This window comes from Ceratotherium simum, chromosome 5 (genome assembly GCF_057802395.1).
Source record: "Ceratotherium simum simum isolate JZ-2026a chromosome 5, ASM5780239v1, whole genome shotgun sequence".
NCBI lineage: Eukaryota > Metazoa > Chordata > Mammalia > Perissodactyla > Rhinocerotidae > Ceratotherium > Ceratotherium simum.
The window spans coordinates 20,864,876-20,881,195 of record NC_141904.1 but is presented as its reverse complement, the minus strand read 5'-3'; the positions used below and the strand labels follow the sequence as shown (position 1 = coordinate 20,881,195).

Below are 16,320 nucleotides of genomic sequence, written 5' to 3'. Positions count from 1 at the left end.
TGCCGAGAGAAAGTATGAGATCCCCGAAGTGCCCCTCCCTAAGGAATTGGCAGAGGCAGTTTTGAATGTATGTAATTTTTGTATTTTGAGCTGATTAGCTTTAATTCCATGGTACTGCCTCTTCTGTTTTACGGGAAACCATGGGTAGCAAAGATTTAAAGTATCCCCTTGTCAGGGAATTCTATATCCACTAAGTATTTTACTCTCAAAGGATTCTGGAATCAGTTAAGGAAAAGTTCATTTTTACAGATGTGGAAATTGAGTGAACATGTGTATAAAGTTTCCCTATATACAAATGCTTTCATAAAAATCATTGACTCTTCACTGACTCTTCATAGTTACCTGGCTAGATTACCCTTCTGTCAGTTTTACTGGAGAAATTGGAGCTCAGTAAGTTCAAATCCTTTGCCCAGGTTCTCATCTAAGAGGTGGGAGAGCTAGATTCAAACCTTGATTCTCTGACCCCAAATTTTATATTTTCCCCACTAGACATCAAATAGCAACAATGGGATGAAAAACAGTGTTTCGTGTTACAATTTAGAAGAATAATTTTGTTTGTAAGTCAGAGTATGGTGCAAAGCCTAAAATGCCCATGGTTTTAATTTGGTAGGGTATCATTATGTAATTTCCTCTTCTCCCCAAGGACATTTCTCTATTTCTAGGCCCTCGTTAGCAAACTAAGTTGATATCACTATGCATTTTGTGATCCATTCTTGGCCTTTCTTGGTTGAAGACCATTATAAGGACTAACTATATTTTTAGTTAGTAATAATATTACATCAGGTAACTTAGGTAGCCACTTCTTGGCATCAGCTTAAGTAGATGATCTTTCCTTTTTTTTTTTTAAATTAATGCCATGTGTAGGTGTAAGTAGAGCCCCAGAGTGAACTCCATCTCAAAAGCCTTCGTAGCCTATTAGAAAAGAATTGTAATGTTTTCCTCCATTTGCCAAAATGCCATTGCTATTTATCCTATCCATCTTGCCTGGTCTCACCACCCTATATTTTCTTTAAGAAAGAAATTCCCAGGAAGAATGCTGACATAATTCCACTCCAACTGCCTCTGGAAAAACTTTATGTGGGTGTGTAATAGGGTTCTGCAGCCAAACTATCTTATCCTACTTTTGCTCCTAAATCCCCTCATTTGTAATAAGGATTCTTGTCTCCAAATGTAAAGGCTTTAAAGGAGATCACTTCTTCTTGTTTCATGGTTTTATTCTTCTATTTTCAAAATATATTGAAGATGGTTGCATCTCTTGTTTCCTCTACCGGTTTAATTTTGCTGAGTATTTGTTACATTCAACCAGATACTTTCAGAAGCTAAGATTCAGCTCTACACTCTGTGAAAACTTTGTCAGTGCAAACAAAATGTACATCCCTGGGAAAACATGGGAGATCCTAGCCTCATTATAATTTTAGTGACTAGTGGGACCTGATTGTTGTTTATTCTTTATTTCAGAGATCCCAGAAGACCCCCTTATGGCTGAAGAGTATTATGCTGACGCATTTGATTCCTGTTCTGAAGAAAGTGAGGAGGAGGAGGAAGAAGAAATAGTGTTCTCAGGACCGGAGGAAGAGGTCAAGGATGAGGGACCCCAGCCAGCTTACCGAACAAACCAACAGGTACCTGCTGCTCCCCAGCAGAAGCAGTGGAACTGTCCGAGATACTGATCAGGCTGTGACGTCCTGGAGAGAGTTAAGGAAGTCTTAGAATCTGAAGTGGGGGATGTGGGACTAGGGTTTGTCATAAAGGCTCCATGTGATAAGTCTTGATTTCCAGAGTCCAGGGGCAGGCAGGGCCCCATGGGATTCTGAGAATCTGGTCTGGACCATGTTGATGAGGGAAGGGCTGGAGCACCCAGTCCTTATTCAGATGGGAAGATGATATGCACTACACTGTTTGTATACTGAGGAGCACCCCGTATACAGCTGTCAAATAAACAATGCAAGTGTCTCTTTAGCAGAGAGAAGAGGATTTTTAAAAATATACTTTTCTGCCTGGTAATCAGATTTGTGAGTCATGTCCCAGTGCACAAATTAGTTCTGGGGATGAGGCCCAGAGATCCTGGGCTTAGGGGAGGATCTTTCTGGCCGCTCCCAGCCTCTGAGGGCACATCTTTATGTGCAGCGCTGAGGTCTCTGAGTATATGCCCTTGCCGTAGAGCTCTTTAACAATAGCAAGACTAAGCCCCCCCTGGGCTGTAGACTGAGGAACACCCTTGGCCATTTCTTTGTTGGGTGTCTGTAGGTGAGGAGAAAAGCAAGATGTGAGGAGAAATCAGATAGCTTCGGGAAATTTATGCTCATATATTCATTTTCTTCTTAGGCCATAACCTGGTAACCTTTCCAATCCCAAACTTCCATAAGGTACAGAAGCTTTTTATTAAATAGAAACCATTAAGCTAGTAAAATAAAAGTCAATCAAGGGGTCAGCCTGTGTCAATGGAAACTTAATTTAAGAGGATTAATTGAAGGTTGGACGCAATCCAGTCAACCATTTTTAATGAAAACTAAGTAATACATCATAATATTCAATCAATAAAACCAATAAGAAATGTTCTCAAGTTCTATAAGAAAAGGAGAGAGAGGCAGGGAGAAGAGAAGTAGAATGGTATGGATCTGGGGCTAAACAGGGAGAGGGATGAGAGAAAGAGAAAGGATGAGAGAGAGAGATTAAGAGACAAATACACAAAGAGAGAAACAAATAAATGTTGAGAAAAATATAGAGTCAGGGGGAGGGCAATTTAGAATGCCAAAATAAAAATACTTTCCTTATACCATTTCCCCATTTTTCCAATGGACTGTTGGAATTGAAACAGTCCTACCACAAATTGAAAATACAATTTCCATTTGCTTTTGTGCTGCTGTCCTGAACAACTGAGACAAATATTATTTCAATATTACAAAACCTTAATTCTGTGCCTATGGTTGCAAACCACACGATATGCAAAACACATACTCAATTTTTGCCCAAAGCCTCAAGTGGTAAAATTTTAACTACCAATGTTATTACTTAAAAATGTTTTTTAATAAAATAAAACTAACTCAGAAAACCACATGAATAAAATATATGGCAAACACACCCAGGTCAAGAAATAGAACTTGGCTGGCCACTCCAGAAGTCCAGTCTTTGGCATACTTGTTGGAACACAGGGTTGGAAATCAGACTCCTGTATATGAGTCTAGCCCTTGTCACTTGCAGGTTATGTTACCTTGTGTAAGTTACTAAACTTCACTCTGACTCAGTTTTCTCATCTGTAAAATGGGAGAATAGGGTTCCTACCTCATAGAGTAGTTTTGAGGATTAAATGAAGTAATCCATGTAAAGTACTTAGACTAGTACCCAGAATTTAATAAAGTAATTAATAATAAGATATTAGCTATTATTGTTATGAAGTTACTGAGCCATCATGTGGTCTTTTTATGATATTGCCAAAACTCTTTAATGTTAAAGTCAAATTTTACAACTGCACTATAAAAAAAAAATCCTTTCTTCTTATTTCTTAGGGCAGATGATAAAATATAGGGCAGCAATTTTGCTCACTGGGCTGTGCATTTGTCCCATATTATATGATAGATTGTGACTGATTTTAAATAATCTGTTAGGACAAGATGCTAGGGCCTCTCACATACCGGATGGTGTTTTGTCTCACAAAACTCTGTTGGGTAGTTATTCTTATCTCTATTTTCCAGATGAGGAAACTGAGTTTCCAAGAGAGAGGTAACTTGCCCGTTGCCACACAGCTAGGGAAGCATCCTTCAGGCCCGAGTCTATCACATTCCCAAGCTAAGGTTTCTTCCTAATACAGAAGGCACGTCGACCAAGAGTGGACCTGGCATAATAGAAACAGGAGTGGATATCACAATTGAGTAATTTGTATTAGAGATACGTAATTACAACCCCATTTGCTTTTCCTAGTAACTTGGTATAATTTCCACTTCCCCAAAAGTGGTGGGTGTGGGGTTGTGGTGGTGTTGACCCTTCCTTTTTTAGGTTATTTTATTAGCAACACACGCATTATAATTACAGAACTCTGTGCTGAGACCCAGTCACTGTCGGCGTGGTGAACTGGGTGAAACCTGTAGCCATCACTGGGATTTTCCACTTTTCCTGTCTCCCCAGTCTTGCCCTTGACCCCTGAGTGTGCCAGGCTCTGCTTAAGTGATAACTCATGGCTGTTATGTGAGTAATCAGATAAAAGTTGATTCCCCTTTCTTCAGATGGGACAAAAGTCACATAGTTTTTATTTTGATAGAAGAAGTGCTTTCAAAAAGAAAAACAGCCATGGGCTTCATTGGGATGGATTACTGAGTCCCTGTTATGAGAGGTTTGGGAGATTCCATTGGAGATGTAAAAGAAACTTTCCACTCCAAACAAACGGACTGAAGGTATATTTTATTATATAGAGGATAGTAAAGGCGATAGTCCGCAAACAGATCTGAATAGGTCAAATATTAAGAGGGAAAAACATCAGCTCGACTGGAAAGGGAAAACATACACATCGACTGAGATGGCAGCAGATTCGAATAGATCATATAATGAGAGGGAAAAACATCAGATCGATTGGAAAGGGAAAACATCCACATTGACTGAAGGGAAATGACACAAATCAACTGGAAAGAGAAATACCAGGTTGACTGAAAAGAGGACACATCAGATTGGTTACTCACAACATCCACGTCCCACTGCCGGGGAGAGTCCCTACAATTGACATGGCTGGGAGGGAATCCGATCATCAGAAGTCCTGGGCAGGGCGTCCCCTCCACAGGTGAGACTCTCACCAGGCTTCGAGCTCCAGCAGTTTATATAGCATCGGTAGTTTCCAGAGTAAACAGTTACAGAGTCTACAGAGCAAGCATTCAGTGTTCCCATGCACAAATGGTTGTCAGTGGCATACGTGTACTGAGCCTCCTGGCTATCGTCCCAGCCCGGCAGTTGTGTACGTGCATTGTTTTCCCTGGGTATCATCCCAGGCCCGCACAGATGTCCAGGCTGCCCCGGGCTGCGATGACCAAAGGACCTTAAAATGTTACAAATTGCAACTATCTCCATGGGAGAAAGGCCAGTTCCCACCACACAGAAAGCAGCTTTATATTTCTTTGTGTGCTGGTGGCTGTAGGTCAATGGAGCAGCCAAATATGGCTGCACTCATGTCAAGACAGTCCCTTGGGCCACCCATGACAATCTTTTCAACAGCATCATTTCCAAAGTACAGTTTTATTAAACACCTAATTGCTGTTGATCGTCAGTTACTTCTCTGCTGTGATAAGCAGAGCGTCAATAACACCTTTATCACAAGCCATTATCATATTGTTGATAGCTGCTCTGTGAAGTCTGTGGTCACTGAATTGGAACCAGCCTCTTAGATCTCAGGAGAATGGAGTTTATAGCTGTCATCATAACAGAGTTCTCAACAGTGTTTATGGGACCTGTCACTGAAAAGTGTTTCATGTGCTCTAATGGACATGTTTTAGGGCTGCAGGCTGACGGATGTTTTCACAGACTCTTCTGTCTTTCCCTTACTGCCTGACCATCATTTTCCTTTCCATGACTAATCAATGTCCCGTGTGCACCAGTATTACACATACTAGGTGGCTCATAATGACTTGACACAGAACTCCTTCAGGAAAGGCTCTGTTTAATGATTATGGCTTTCATTGATGCTGGTTTTAAGAAGACTCTTAGGACCATGGTGTTTGTTCGTCCTAAGATGAAGGGCTGCAGAGTTCCGTTTTCCCAGCTAATTCTGAAGTTTTCAATATATTTCACCAAATTGTCTAGTGGTTTTGAAATTCTCTCTGCACAGTGAAGCATTAGAAAAAGCAGGAATGATCATCTGCTTGGAACAGTGCCGCATGGGCAGAAAAATGGATGCAGGCTAGGCAAGGCCTAAGATTCTACGGAGGACTCTTGGATCAGAACGTCACGAGAGTGGGTGCCTCTAAGAGTCTCTTCCGTTAGTGGAGTCATTAGTTTAATCAAATCATAATCACTATAACAATAACAGCTAACATTTTCGGAACCTTCATTCTATGCCCAGTACTTTATATGCTGTCAGTTCAGGTCCTCTGGGAAACAGATGACAAGACAGAATTAGAAATTAAAGAGAAATCCCTGTCAGGTAGGCAGGGAGAGCCTCAAACCATGATGTGGGCCTACATCTTTGCGGGTAAGGATGGAAAGAAAGAAAGGAGGATTGGGTGAGAGCTGCAGACTGCAGTGCAGCTCTGAAAAAGTCTTGGCCAGGCCAACAGGGAGCCCCAGGGCAAAGACTGCTCGTTAGAGGAGTCCATATTGGGCAGGAATGGCCTGGCTCTAGAATCCCTACCAGGCTTGCATTGCTGGGAGCTGCCTGGGAAGAGTGTGGCCTTAGCCTGAACACTGCAATGGATCCTGAAGGCACAGCAGCTGGAGGCTGTAGCTCACTGCACGACTTGCTGCAGGCTTGCTCTTGAAGAGTCATGTGAGTGGCACACTTCCATGGCTGCCTCAGATGCCTTATTGCTTTAATTCTTGCAACGACCTTTTAATGTGTGCATTTTAGTTGAACTGCATCCAACTAGAATTTAGCTGGCTGGAATTCAAATAAGAGAGAAGGTGAAGGTGAGGAAGAAGGTAAGAGTGGGAAAAAGGAAGAGAGCATGAGCTGAGATTTCAGGCAATTCTCCCTTCCATTTTAGTCAAGCAGTGAATGCCTTGGAGTGAAGAATGAGCCCAGAGCTATAAATCCAGAGTCCCCCCTACTGCATCTCGGTTCCTGTGTGTCGCTCAGATTGTGAACCTCTTGTTGCTTTGAATTATTGCCCTAGACTTATAATATTTAAAGATACATGTTTTTCATACAATGCAGTCCCTAAGCACAAGTCAACTATTTCATTTGGGGCTCAAAAAAGAAAAAGCATATTTTTTCTATAATTGATGATTATATTAAGCACTGACTTTAAAACCCAGGTCCCTTGAAAGATGAAATTGTTGTGATATCTTAACTTTTCACAAGAGGAAACTGAGCTTAGTGAGGCAAATAACTTCTCCAAGGCCACTCAGCTAATAAGTAGCTGGACCATCTGGCTCTATTTTTATTTATTCATTTTTTAATTTTTATTTATTTATTTTTTTTGTGAGGAAGACCAGCCCTGAGCTAACATCCGATGCCAATCCTCCTCTTTTTTTGCTGAGGAAAACTGGCCCTGGGCTAACATCCGTGCCCATCTTCCTCTACTTTATATGGGACGCCGCCACAGCATGGCTTGACAAGCTGTGCGTCGGGACACACCCGGGATTCGAACTGGCGAACCCTGGGCCGCCACAGCGGAGCGTGTGCACCTAACCGCTTGCGCCACGGGCCGGCCCCTGTCTGACTCTATTTTTAGCCACTCCCTTCTATGGTCTTCTCCCTGCACAACAATTATAATCCCTCCTCCTCCGTGATAACTGAGTAGACACACCAGGTGCAAGGGGATAGCTGAGGGGCTGCTGCATTATCTGGTCCTTTGGCAAGACTTGCGATACTGAACAGAATTACTGAGATAAAAACAAGAGAAAATTTAGACCAGTTCTAGGAAAAGTGCTGAGTTATGAACATTAAAACAAAAAAGAGCCTGCCTCTCACATCTATTATGAGGTGCAGATCTCTCTCCTCCTACTGTTTTTTTATTTTTGTTTTTATAGAAGGTGCCAGAACTCATGAGTTTAAATAGTGGGGCTGATTTACCTGCTACTTTTCATGATCTGACTTAATTAATTTAATTTCATACCTGGGAAGAAACACTTTTTGTCTTGAGTTGACCTTAGAGGGCATCGGTTCTAAGAAGCAGGCAGCCCAGCCGTTGAAGGCCGTTGAATCATTTCTCCATCAACATCCCCCCGGCCTGGGTCCCCGGCCAGAAAGCAGCCAGACTTGCTAAGGTGTTAGTGAATACTAGCAGTGTGATATGTCATTCCTTCCAGGTAACGGGCCTTCCGTGGACCCAGTGTGTGCTGCTCAAGAGAGTGACTTTGATGTGACATTTCCACCCTGCCCCTCTTCCAGCTCTCATTTTGTCATGGGTGTTCCCCCTTCTGTCTCTAACATTTCTTATCCAGAATAAAGTGTAGCTCATTGCTGGTCAGACTGGGACCAACCAAACCTTGCTCTGGGACATAGCACACTGGGCTTTGTAGAAGGCTTGAGTCTCTAAATCTTTTAAATTAGATCCATTCATGTTTAGGATCACATCTATATTTTTTCCCCAATACCAAAGCAGGGAGGGAAAAGAGGGAAGGTGATAGGGTAGATAAAGAGTGAGCAAAACTGGGCAGAAGTGCAGAGTCTGTGCCGTCCTTTCATGTGGAGGGTGGGAGGTCACCAGCCTCCACCACCTCCCTGTTGGTGGATGAGCTGAGGTCCACAGGCGGATGAGGGAGCGAGGGGACAACGACCTACGCTGTGCTCTGCTGTGCTGCTCCTGGAGCTGCCGGGGGAGAGTGGTGGAGAGGTTTATGCTGATTTTTACGCAGCTGATAAAACTAGTTGGAATGGCGCTTTTGGGGCTTTTCTTGACAACACCCCCACCCCAACACCAATTCCTGTCTCCTCAGCTATCATCAGAGTCAAGGTGCCCCGACCATACAGGACACAAAAGAATCTGCAATATGACATATGACATATCCTCCTAAACAGCCTTTGCAGACCAAAGGCCCATTCCACTATTTTGTGATTCAATTATACAGAGAAATTTAATTTTACTTTCTGAATATTTTACTCATCTGGGAGAGTGAATACCATGTCATAGTGTCCAGTCCAGGAGGAAAGGAGTGGGACCCATCTGGGGGGCCGGGGGGTGGTCCTTCCTCTATAACCTGCTAATCTGGAAGCACGCGGGGCCACATCGTGCCAGAGAAAACAATAGTCACCGTTAGTAAAGCAGAGCTGCCTGGCAGCATGCCGGGTGCCGTGCTAAGTCCTTCCTGTGCCTTATCCCACTCTATACCCACACACTGTATGGGGTTAACATCTTCCATCTCATTTTACAAATGAGGAAACTGTGAAGCAGAGAGAATAACTAATTTCAACCTAGGTCACCTAGTCCATCCACAGAGCTGGGATTCAAACCAGTAAATACTGACTGTGTCAACTAGTAGATATTTGGGGTAAATATAGAACTTAATGTAAAAGTTAGAAAAAGAGATGCTTGGGACCTTAGGGACAGCTCCAAAATGTGTGAAAATGGAACATGATCTGATGATTTAAAATCACACATAAAACACAAGGCCAAGTTTTCCACTTGCTCTGTGGGATTTAAATAGGAATAAAATTAGAACTGGAGTCGAAAATAGTAAGCTGCAATAAAGAAGTATTTATCATGAGGGTTACCTTTTGGAACATGAGAGTTCTCTCTCTTTTTGTTCCAATAAACTTTGCTCACATTGCAGGACTTTCTTCCCTGGACTATTGGACATGTGGCATGTGAAGAGATAAGCAGTTAATGAAGAGCATGTGAGCCGTGGGAGGGACGGGTTGACTGGAGGCAGGCTCCCCTGCACACTGCTGGCTCTAGAAACGGACCACAGCAAAGGAGCACCAGCCTCACCAGCTCCTGAAAAATCCATTGCCCATGATCTTGGGTAGGCATCACGACGCTACTCCGTCATCTCTGCTTTCTTTCTTCTTCACTTCATCTTTTAAATTTACAAACTGTAATCCAGAATGTCTTCAGAGTTCTGCATTGGATGCCTATGAATGTCTTGGAAACCCTAAAGCAACCCCACAGACGCTAACTCGCTGTGAACCCGGGCGTTAATAGGAGACAGCTGCAGTTAGAAGGTTTTAATAATGCAGAGTAAACAAGGCTTTAGCAGCGAAATGTGGACACACTGTCAGTCACGTTTCAGCGATTCTGAATTCAGCGACAGAGGCGTTTAGTGTTCAAGGAGCCGGGGGGCTTGTTTCTAGTTTGAGTTTTGCAGATGTGCCTCTGTGTTCCCATCACCACACACCCCTTAAGGCCTTTTTTCCTTGGCAGAAGGCGACCCTCGGTGGTGAGATAGGAGTTAAGATGTCAGCTGCCAGATTTCAGGGAAGCCTCCACAAAGGAGCCACCAGCTCTGTCCTATGGCTTTGTGCCAAACGGCGTCCTCTGTCCTAAGTCCATGCTCTTAACCCCTAGGGCATGCCCCTCTCCCTTGGTCCATCTGTCAGAGCCTCAGCTTTGTGCCAGTGGCCACCCTCCCCTCATGATGTGGGTAAATCCTGATTCATTCCAGCCAGTCTGGCCATCATACCCCACTTGCCAGGGATTGGTTTAACGTGAACAAGCAGTCAATTCTGGCCAAAAAGTGTGAGGATATACTTTTTTGATAAAGACGGGGCTCTGAAAATGCTTGAAAAGTAACATACTACAGCCCTTTGTTTAAGCCATTTTATGTAGGTTTTTGGTTATTTGTAGCTGAAACTGTCCTAGGTGATATAGATGCTAAAAAAGATTCTTTTTTTTCCTAGCAGGAATATTGGCATAGAAATATGGTTGCATAATTGCTGGATTATATTTTCAAAACAGCATCTTGTCAACTTTCAAATCAAAGTTTGAATTTTCAAGGAACAAAACAATGCTTGCGATATGCACAAATGGCAGTATTTTGGGCTTGCCACTAAAAATTAAAGATGAAAATGTAAGATGTGAAGTTCTGGTTTGGTATAAACCTTGTAACTACATTTTCACTACCATGTTCTGCTATTGAGTATCCATATGAGAATGTTATTGAGAATTTTGTCCATTGAGTCTATTAGAGTTTCAGATTCCAACTATATAATGCTCATAGAAAGTCTTCCTAGATTGGAAAATTGCTTTTTTATACCACCAAGTTCTTTATGGTTGGGAAATTTTTCTGTTTTCTAGGAGTCAGAGTTCTCTAATTATATCAATAGTAAGTTGACTAGGGAACCACAGAAGTGCTTGGCGGTTACAGGTGGTTGTTTTTTTAATGGCTCAAACAAAGGTTTCAGAACATTAAAAAAGTGTTCACTCAGAACTAACATTTTAAAAAAACTTTTGATTTCCAGTGTATGTAAGATTCACAATATTAAAGTATCTGACCCAGAAGACTTCAATGATAAATGTGATTCTTTTAATTGAGTTTTGTCATCCTCTAATTCATCACTAATCTATCTAATACCATACTTTACACACTGAAGTCCCTTAAATATTTCTTGAATGAAATGTGTAAAGGGGAGATTTTGCCGTTGTTTTAAATATACATTATGTATAATGTACATAATATATTAATATCTATGGTTTCAAGGTAAATTATACAGTTATACCCCCCCATATGTATATGTTTGTATACACACGTGCCTGCACACATACTCCACTAGTTTAAATGTAATGCTCAGCAAATAAAAATTATCGTGTTCTTGTAGCCGTGCAGAGAAAGCGAAATGTCTGAGTCTTAATACTTAAACCGTCCTTCTTGGAAATCATTTATTTTCTCATGAATATAACTTTACTTAGAGTTGTGAAATACATCTATATTATAGTCAATTAAAAGTCTATGAATTCAGATACTCTGTAACAGAATGCAGCAAATATCCCTACGCCAAATGATTCCACGTTAGCCCAGTGGGGATTATGCCCTCCAGGGAATATTTGGAAATGTCTAAAGACATGTTTAGTTGTCACAGCTTTGGAGGACGAAGGGTACTAATGGTGGGTAGAGTCCAGGGACACAGAAGCTAAACATCCTACATTGCACAGGACAGTCTCCACACAAAGAATTACCCAGCCCAAAAGGTAAATAGTGTTGAAGTTGAAAGTCGTGAGTCAGCAAAATAGGTACATGTGACAGTTCTTCCCAGTTTAAAGCAACATTCACACTCACTGAATAAATGAGAATTCTCTAAGGCAGCCAGGCCTTTTTGGTACAATGCTCGTGGCAGACTCAGTGAGGAAATCTACCACAGAACTCATTGCCCGTGTCATTCACGTTGATTAAAGTTTGCTCTTCAAATTGTGGTCTGTGGACCAGCAGCATCAGCAGCTGTTGGGAGCATTTTAAAATGCAGAATCTCAGCCCAACTCCAGACCTGCTGAGTCAGAATCTGCATTTTTAACCAGATCCCCAGATGATTCCTACACACAGTGAAATTTGAGAATCACCGGGTAGGAGAACTCTGTATCTACCAAATAAAAGGAGGAAAGCTGGTTGCATCCCAGACAACCATCAACTGCTTTAATGACATTATCTTTGAGACTGTCAGCCACACATGTTTGCAGACCTCGCCTCCAAAGTTGATCTGTGACTAGAAACTAGGCCAAGATTTCCACTTCCTAGGAACATCAAGCCAGATTGGAAATCCTCCCTAGCACAGGTGTGAGGTAGAAATTACCCCATGCACAAGTTTCCTGTTAACTGCTTTCATTGCCCCCTTTAGACTTTCCTCCACAGGTCAACAGTTAAAAAGAGAGTGAGAAATTCATCGAAGCACACTGAATTTTATCGTTCAAATTAACACAGGATTTGACACAGGACTGCCATCACCAAATGTGACAGTTATTGATTCCAAAAATACTTTTCCAATTTCATCCTAAATCCCTTTGGGTAACTGTGACCTGTGTTTCTAAAGCCAAAGTATAAAAACCCTTTCAGGTAACCTCTGCAGAGAAAAAAGCAAAACCATGCTCCATCCTTCTCTTCTCTTTAGAAGTTGCTCCAGAATCTAAAGAATCCTGATTCTAATGTGAAGCAGCAGGGTGTACATATCTAGAGGAAATGCTACTGCTTGCTAATTGTTTTAAATAAAGTGATTTGAGGACAATGGTGGGGAAAGTAGCACTACTTTTTAATCTCAGAGAAAGAACTGAAGAAATTTTTGAATTGAAAAATTAAAGGCATTTTAGATTTAGAGATGCTAAAGCAATCTTTTCTCCAATCAGAGGACCTTATGTCTAATAGAATATGGGTTCTTATAGCAGAAAATTTTACTTGAAAAAAAAGAGTAAGGACAGGGAGCTTGCAGAAGTCAGTCCAGGACTAAATTCAATAAAGACACCTGGGGACCCTAGAATGTATGAACTAAAACAGGAAGCTTTATTAATGTATTTGTCCGCCTGAGGGTTTCCTGAAGAGTGCTCCTGAGATTTCCACAGAATGGGCTGGGTTTCAGGGTCAAAGTTTCTGAAACTAGGTTTGAGAAACACTAAGTTAAACAAAGTTTTAGATCTTTAGCGAAGGGCTTTCAATATATTCATGAGGATTATGAATCTCCAAGGTACCATATTCAGCATTTCCAAGACATATTTTCACAGATCCCTTTTAAAAAGTTCTTTGGCACATACTTTGGTAAATGTCAGTACATATTGTTTAGTAATAGTAGTAGTATGGATGGTTTTGCAGGTTGAGTTGATGAGGAATCATTCTGTTGAGGCCAAGGTGGATAAATCTGTGGCAAACACGATAGAGTTCCATTTCTTCATGGTTCACAGGTTCCGTAGGAAGAATAACGTGAGGCTTACTAGAATGTGGGATTGGGAAGAATAGTGAACTGGCTCCAGGAAGGACCAACCATGAAGCAGGGAAAGCCTGAGAGAGACTAATGAGCACAAAGCTGACTTGGGGATGAGAAACTCTAAGCCTGCCAGTCACGTACTCCGCCTGAGGCTTTAACCCCCATAGTTGTCCATCCACAGTGCCTAATGGAATGTGCCCTGTGGTGGTCACAGGGAAAGAGAGCTTGTAGCAAAGCCCTCAGTGCACAGTGGGGCCATCTTTTGAAAGAAGTTCCTTGCCTTTGGACATTTGGGAGGTAGTAACAGAAAGTTTCCCAGAAGGCTCATGACAAAGATTCCACCAAAGGAGGCTCCAGTTTGAGGGGAGCCTGTGAGGTCATATCTGTCTCTGGGGTCATCTCAGAAGCAGACAGAAAATAGTCTTATGGTAGAACATTTGGGAGCCAAGAAGAAAAGGCAGATTGATGCAGAAGATGCACAGTCAGCTGGCTTGGAAGAAAGCTCTGCAAATACAACCTTCTGAAAGAATTTAATGGGAAGAATGTATTCAAAGTTTTCACAAGGTTGAGAAGCTATGAGTTTAAGTAAAATCTGTATGATGAGGTGTAAACGGAGAGGAATATTTTATTTGACTGTTTGTGGTCTGGATATATGTTTTTCTTTCATCAACTTATTCAAAAAAAGCTCATTGCTTGCCTCCTGTGTGCCCAGTCTGAGTTAATAATGACTCAACAGGCATGGTCCCTGCCCTCATGAAGCAAATAATAACAAACAAAACATTAATTATATCTTTGGATAAGTGCATCAAAAGAAATAAACAGGGCACTGTGATAGGGGTGACCAAAGTGGTGGCAGAAACCTAATTTAGATAAATGCTTAGCGAATCTCTGAGCAGGTGACATAAAGTTGGGATCAGAAGGATGGGAAAGACAGTCATGTAAAAATGTGAGGCAAGGACATTCTTGGCCAATGAGAAAGCCCCAAGGTGGGAAGGATCTGGGTGTGTTTGAAGAAAGGAGACCAATGTGGCTGGAGCATACTGAGTAGGAGAGAAAGTGGAAAGAGATTTGACATGCCTGCTTGCTGCTGCGTAAACTTCTCCTATTAGAAATTAGTTTCTCTGATATGAGGTAATATCCGTTATTGAAACATGAATATCCTGAGATAACACACGAGCCTTATCAATCTTCATGGCTTTAATGGATCATATCTTTTCTTGAGAGAAAGCAGATTTTAATAGAGAGGAGGATGAAAAGGGTATGAAGGTATTGTAGCTCCTTGTGGAGAAAATGCACTACTTGGGATGTGTGGGAGTGTGAAGAAAAGGGCAAGAGCAGAGAAAGAGGAGGGTTTCTAAATGTTCTAAGTGTTATCTTGGCCCAATAATTCCATTTCTGAATCGCTAACCTAAAGAAATAATAGTAAACTTGGGGCAAAGAGTTATGTGCAAAGATAGTCATTGCAATATCATTTACACCAAAAAGAATGGAAGCAACCTAGATGTCCAAATGATAGGGGCATGGATAAATAAATATAGTATGGCTTTACAGTGCAATATTGTGCAACTATTAAAATCATGTTTCTGAAGAATTTTTAGTAGCATGGTATGAAAGTCCAAACAAGAGTGTATGTGTATCTGTGTACTGTATGTATACCATACGTATATAGTATAATCTCAAATATTTAAAAGATAGATCTATGTAGAAAAGACTGACTAAATATGTCTATATACTTTTGTGGGCATAAATTTTAATGGTGATAGGATTTTTGGTGATATTTATTTTCTTTGGATAATTTTCTACATTTTCCAGATTAAAAAATAAATATGAATTATTAGAGAACGTATTATTTTGAATATCTACATACAAACATTGTTTAGAAGGAGAAGTTCCTTGAGATATCATCTTTTTCTCTGTGGCTGCTAGGCAGGCATTGCTGGTTCTCATGTACATTGCAGATCCAACTGGATCTTTTTAAAACAGCTACCCTTTCCCCCTCAGAAGCCATTTCTAATTCATTAACCGAATTACTGCATCTGTTTCTGAAAAAGAAATCTGGGTGTTTGACTGAACTTGAATCTGTGGGACAGCTTTTCAGAGCTGAATCTTACAAGTTCCTCCTGCCTCTAAGGCATGTTCCTGTTATAGAGGGGTTGATGGTTATGGGGGAAGGAGACTTGAAGAACGTTTAAATTCATCAGCAAAAGAGCCATTAGGTTATTTTCACAACATTTTAAAATCAGCCTTCTGGCACTTGGCTGAAATGACTGAAGGCTGGTAGCATGGTAACTTGGCATCTAGCGAGATGTGGTTGCTCTCTCAGGCCACTTAGCTCTGGCAGAGATCAGTTTAGATTGTGAATGAGGAAATGCAGAAGTTCCAATCAACAGCATAATCCCCACGTTGCACCAGCCATCATATGCTCCTGAATGATGTTTTCCATGACTGAACTTCTTGCTAAAGTGCAAACATGCTATAGAATTACCAGCAAACATCTTTAGAGAGGCATGGCACTCATTTCTATTTTTCTCCCTTTTCTCCATTTTCTTGTGGATGTATTTCTGTTGGGGTCATTTATGTTCAATTAAATGATAATTTCTGGAACACTAGGAATGAATTGGTTGCTAAATTAAGTTGTAAGACAGTAAAACAAGCTCTTTAACTTCTTCCCTAAATTCTGTTTAATGTAAAAAATGTAGAACCTGATTTTTGTTATAAGTTGTCTCTTTGTCAGACTAGAGAAAGTTTCATTTAAATGTCACAAGGTACAGTTGGCATCTTATTTTATTTGATGGCTTATAATCCATTAACATCATTTCCTCTGATCCTTAAATTGTTCT

General features: G+C 41.2%; 1 protein-coding gene across 1 annotated transcript in view; it reads left to right on the top strand.

The window, feature by feature from the left end:
- The window catches only part of NEK11 (NIMA related kinase 11), a 233,818-nt gene that overhangs the window by 149,687 nt on the left and 67,811 nt on the right, over positions 1 to 16,320 (top strand). Inside the window, exon 13 of the mRNA XM_014789660.2 lies at positions 1,459 to 1,622. Coding sequence (XP_014645146.2) covers positions 1,459 to 1,622 — 164 coding nt within the window. The remainder of the gene's footprint in view (positions 1 to 1,458; positions 1,623 to 16,320) is intronic.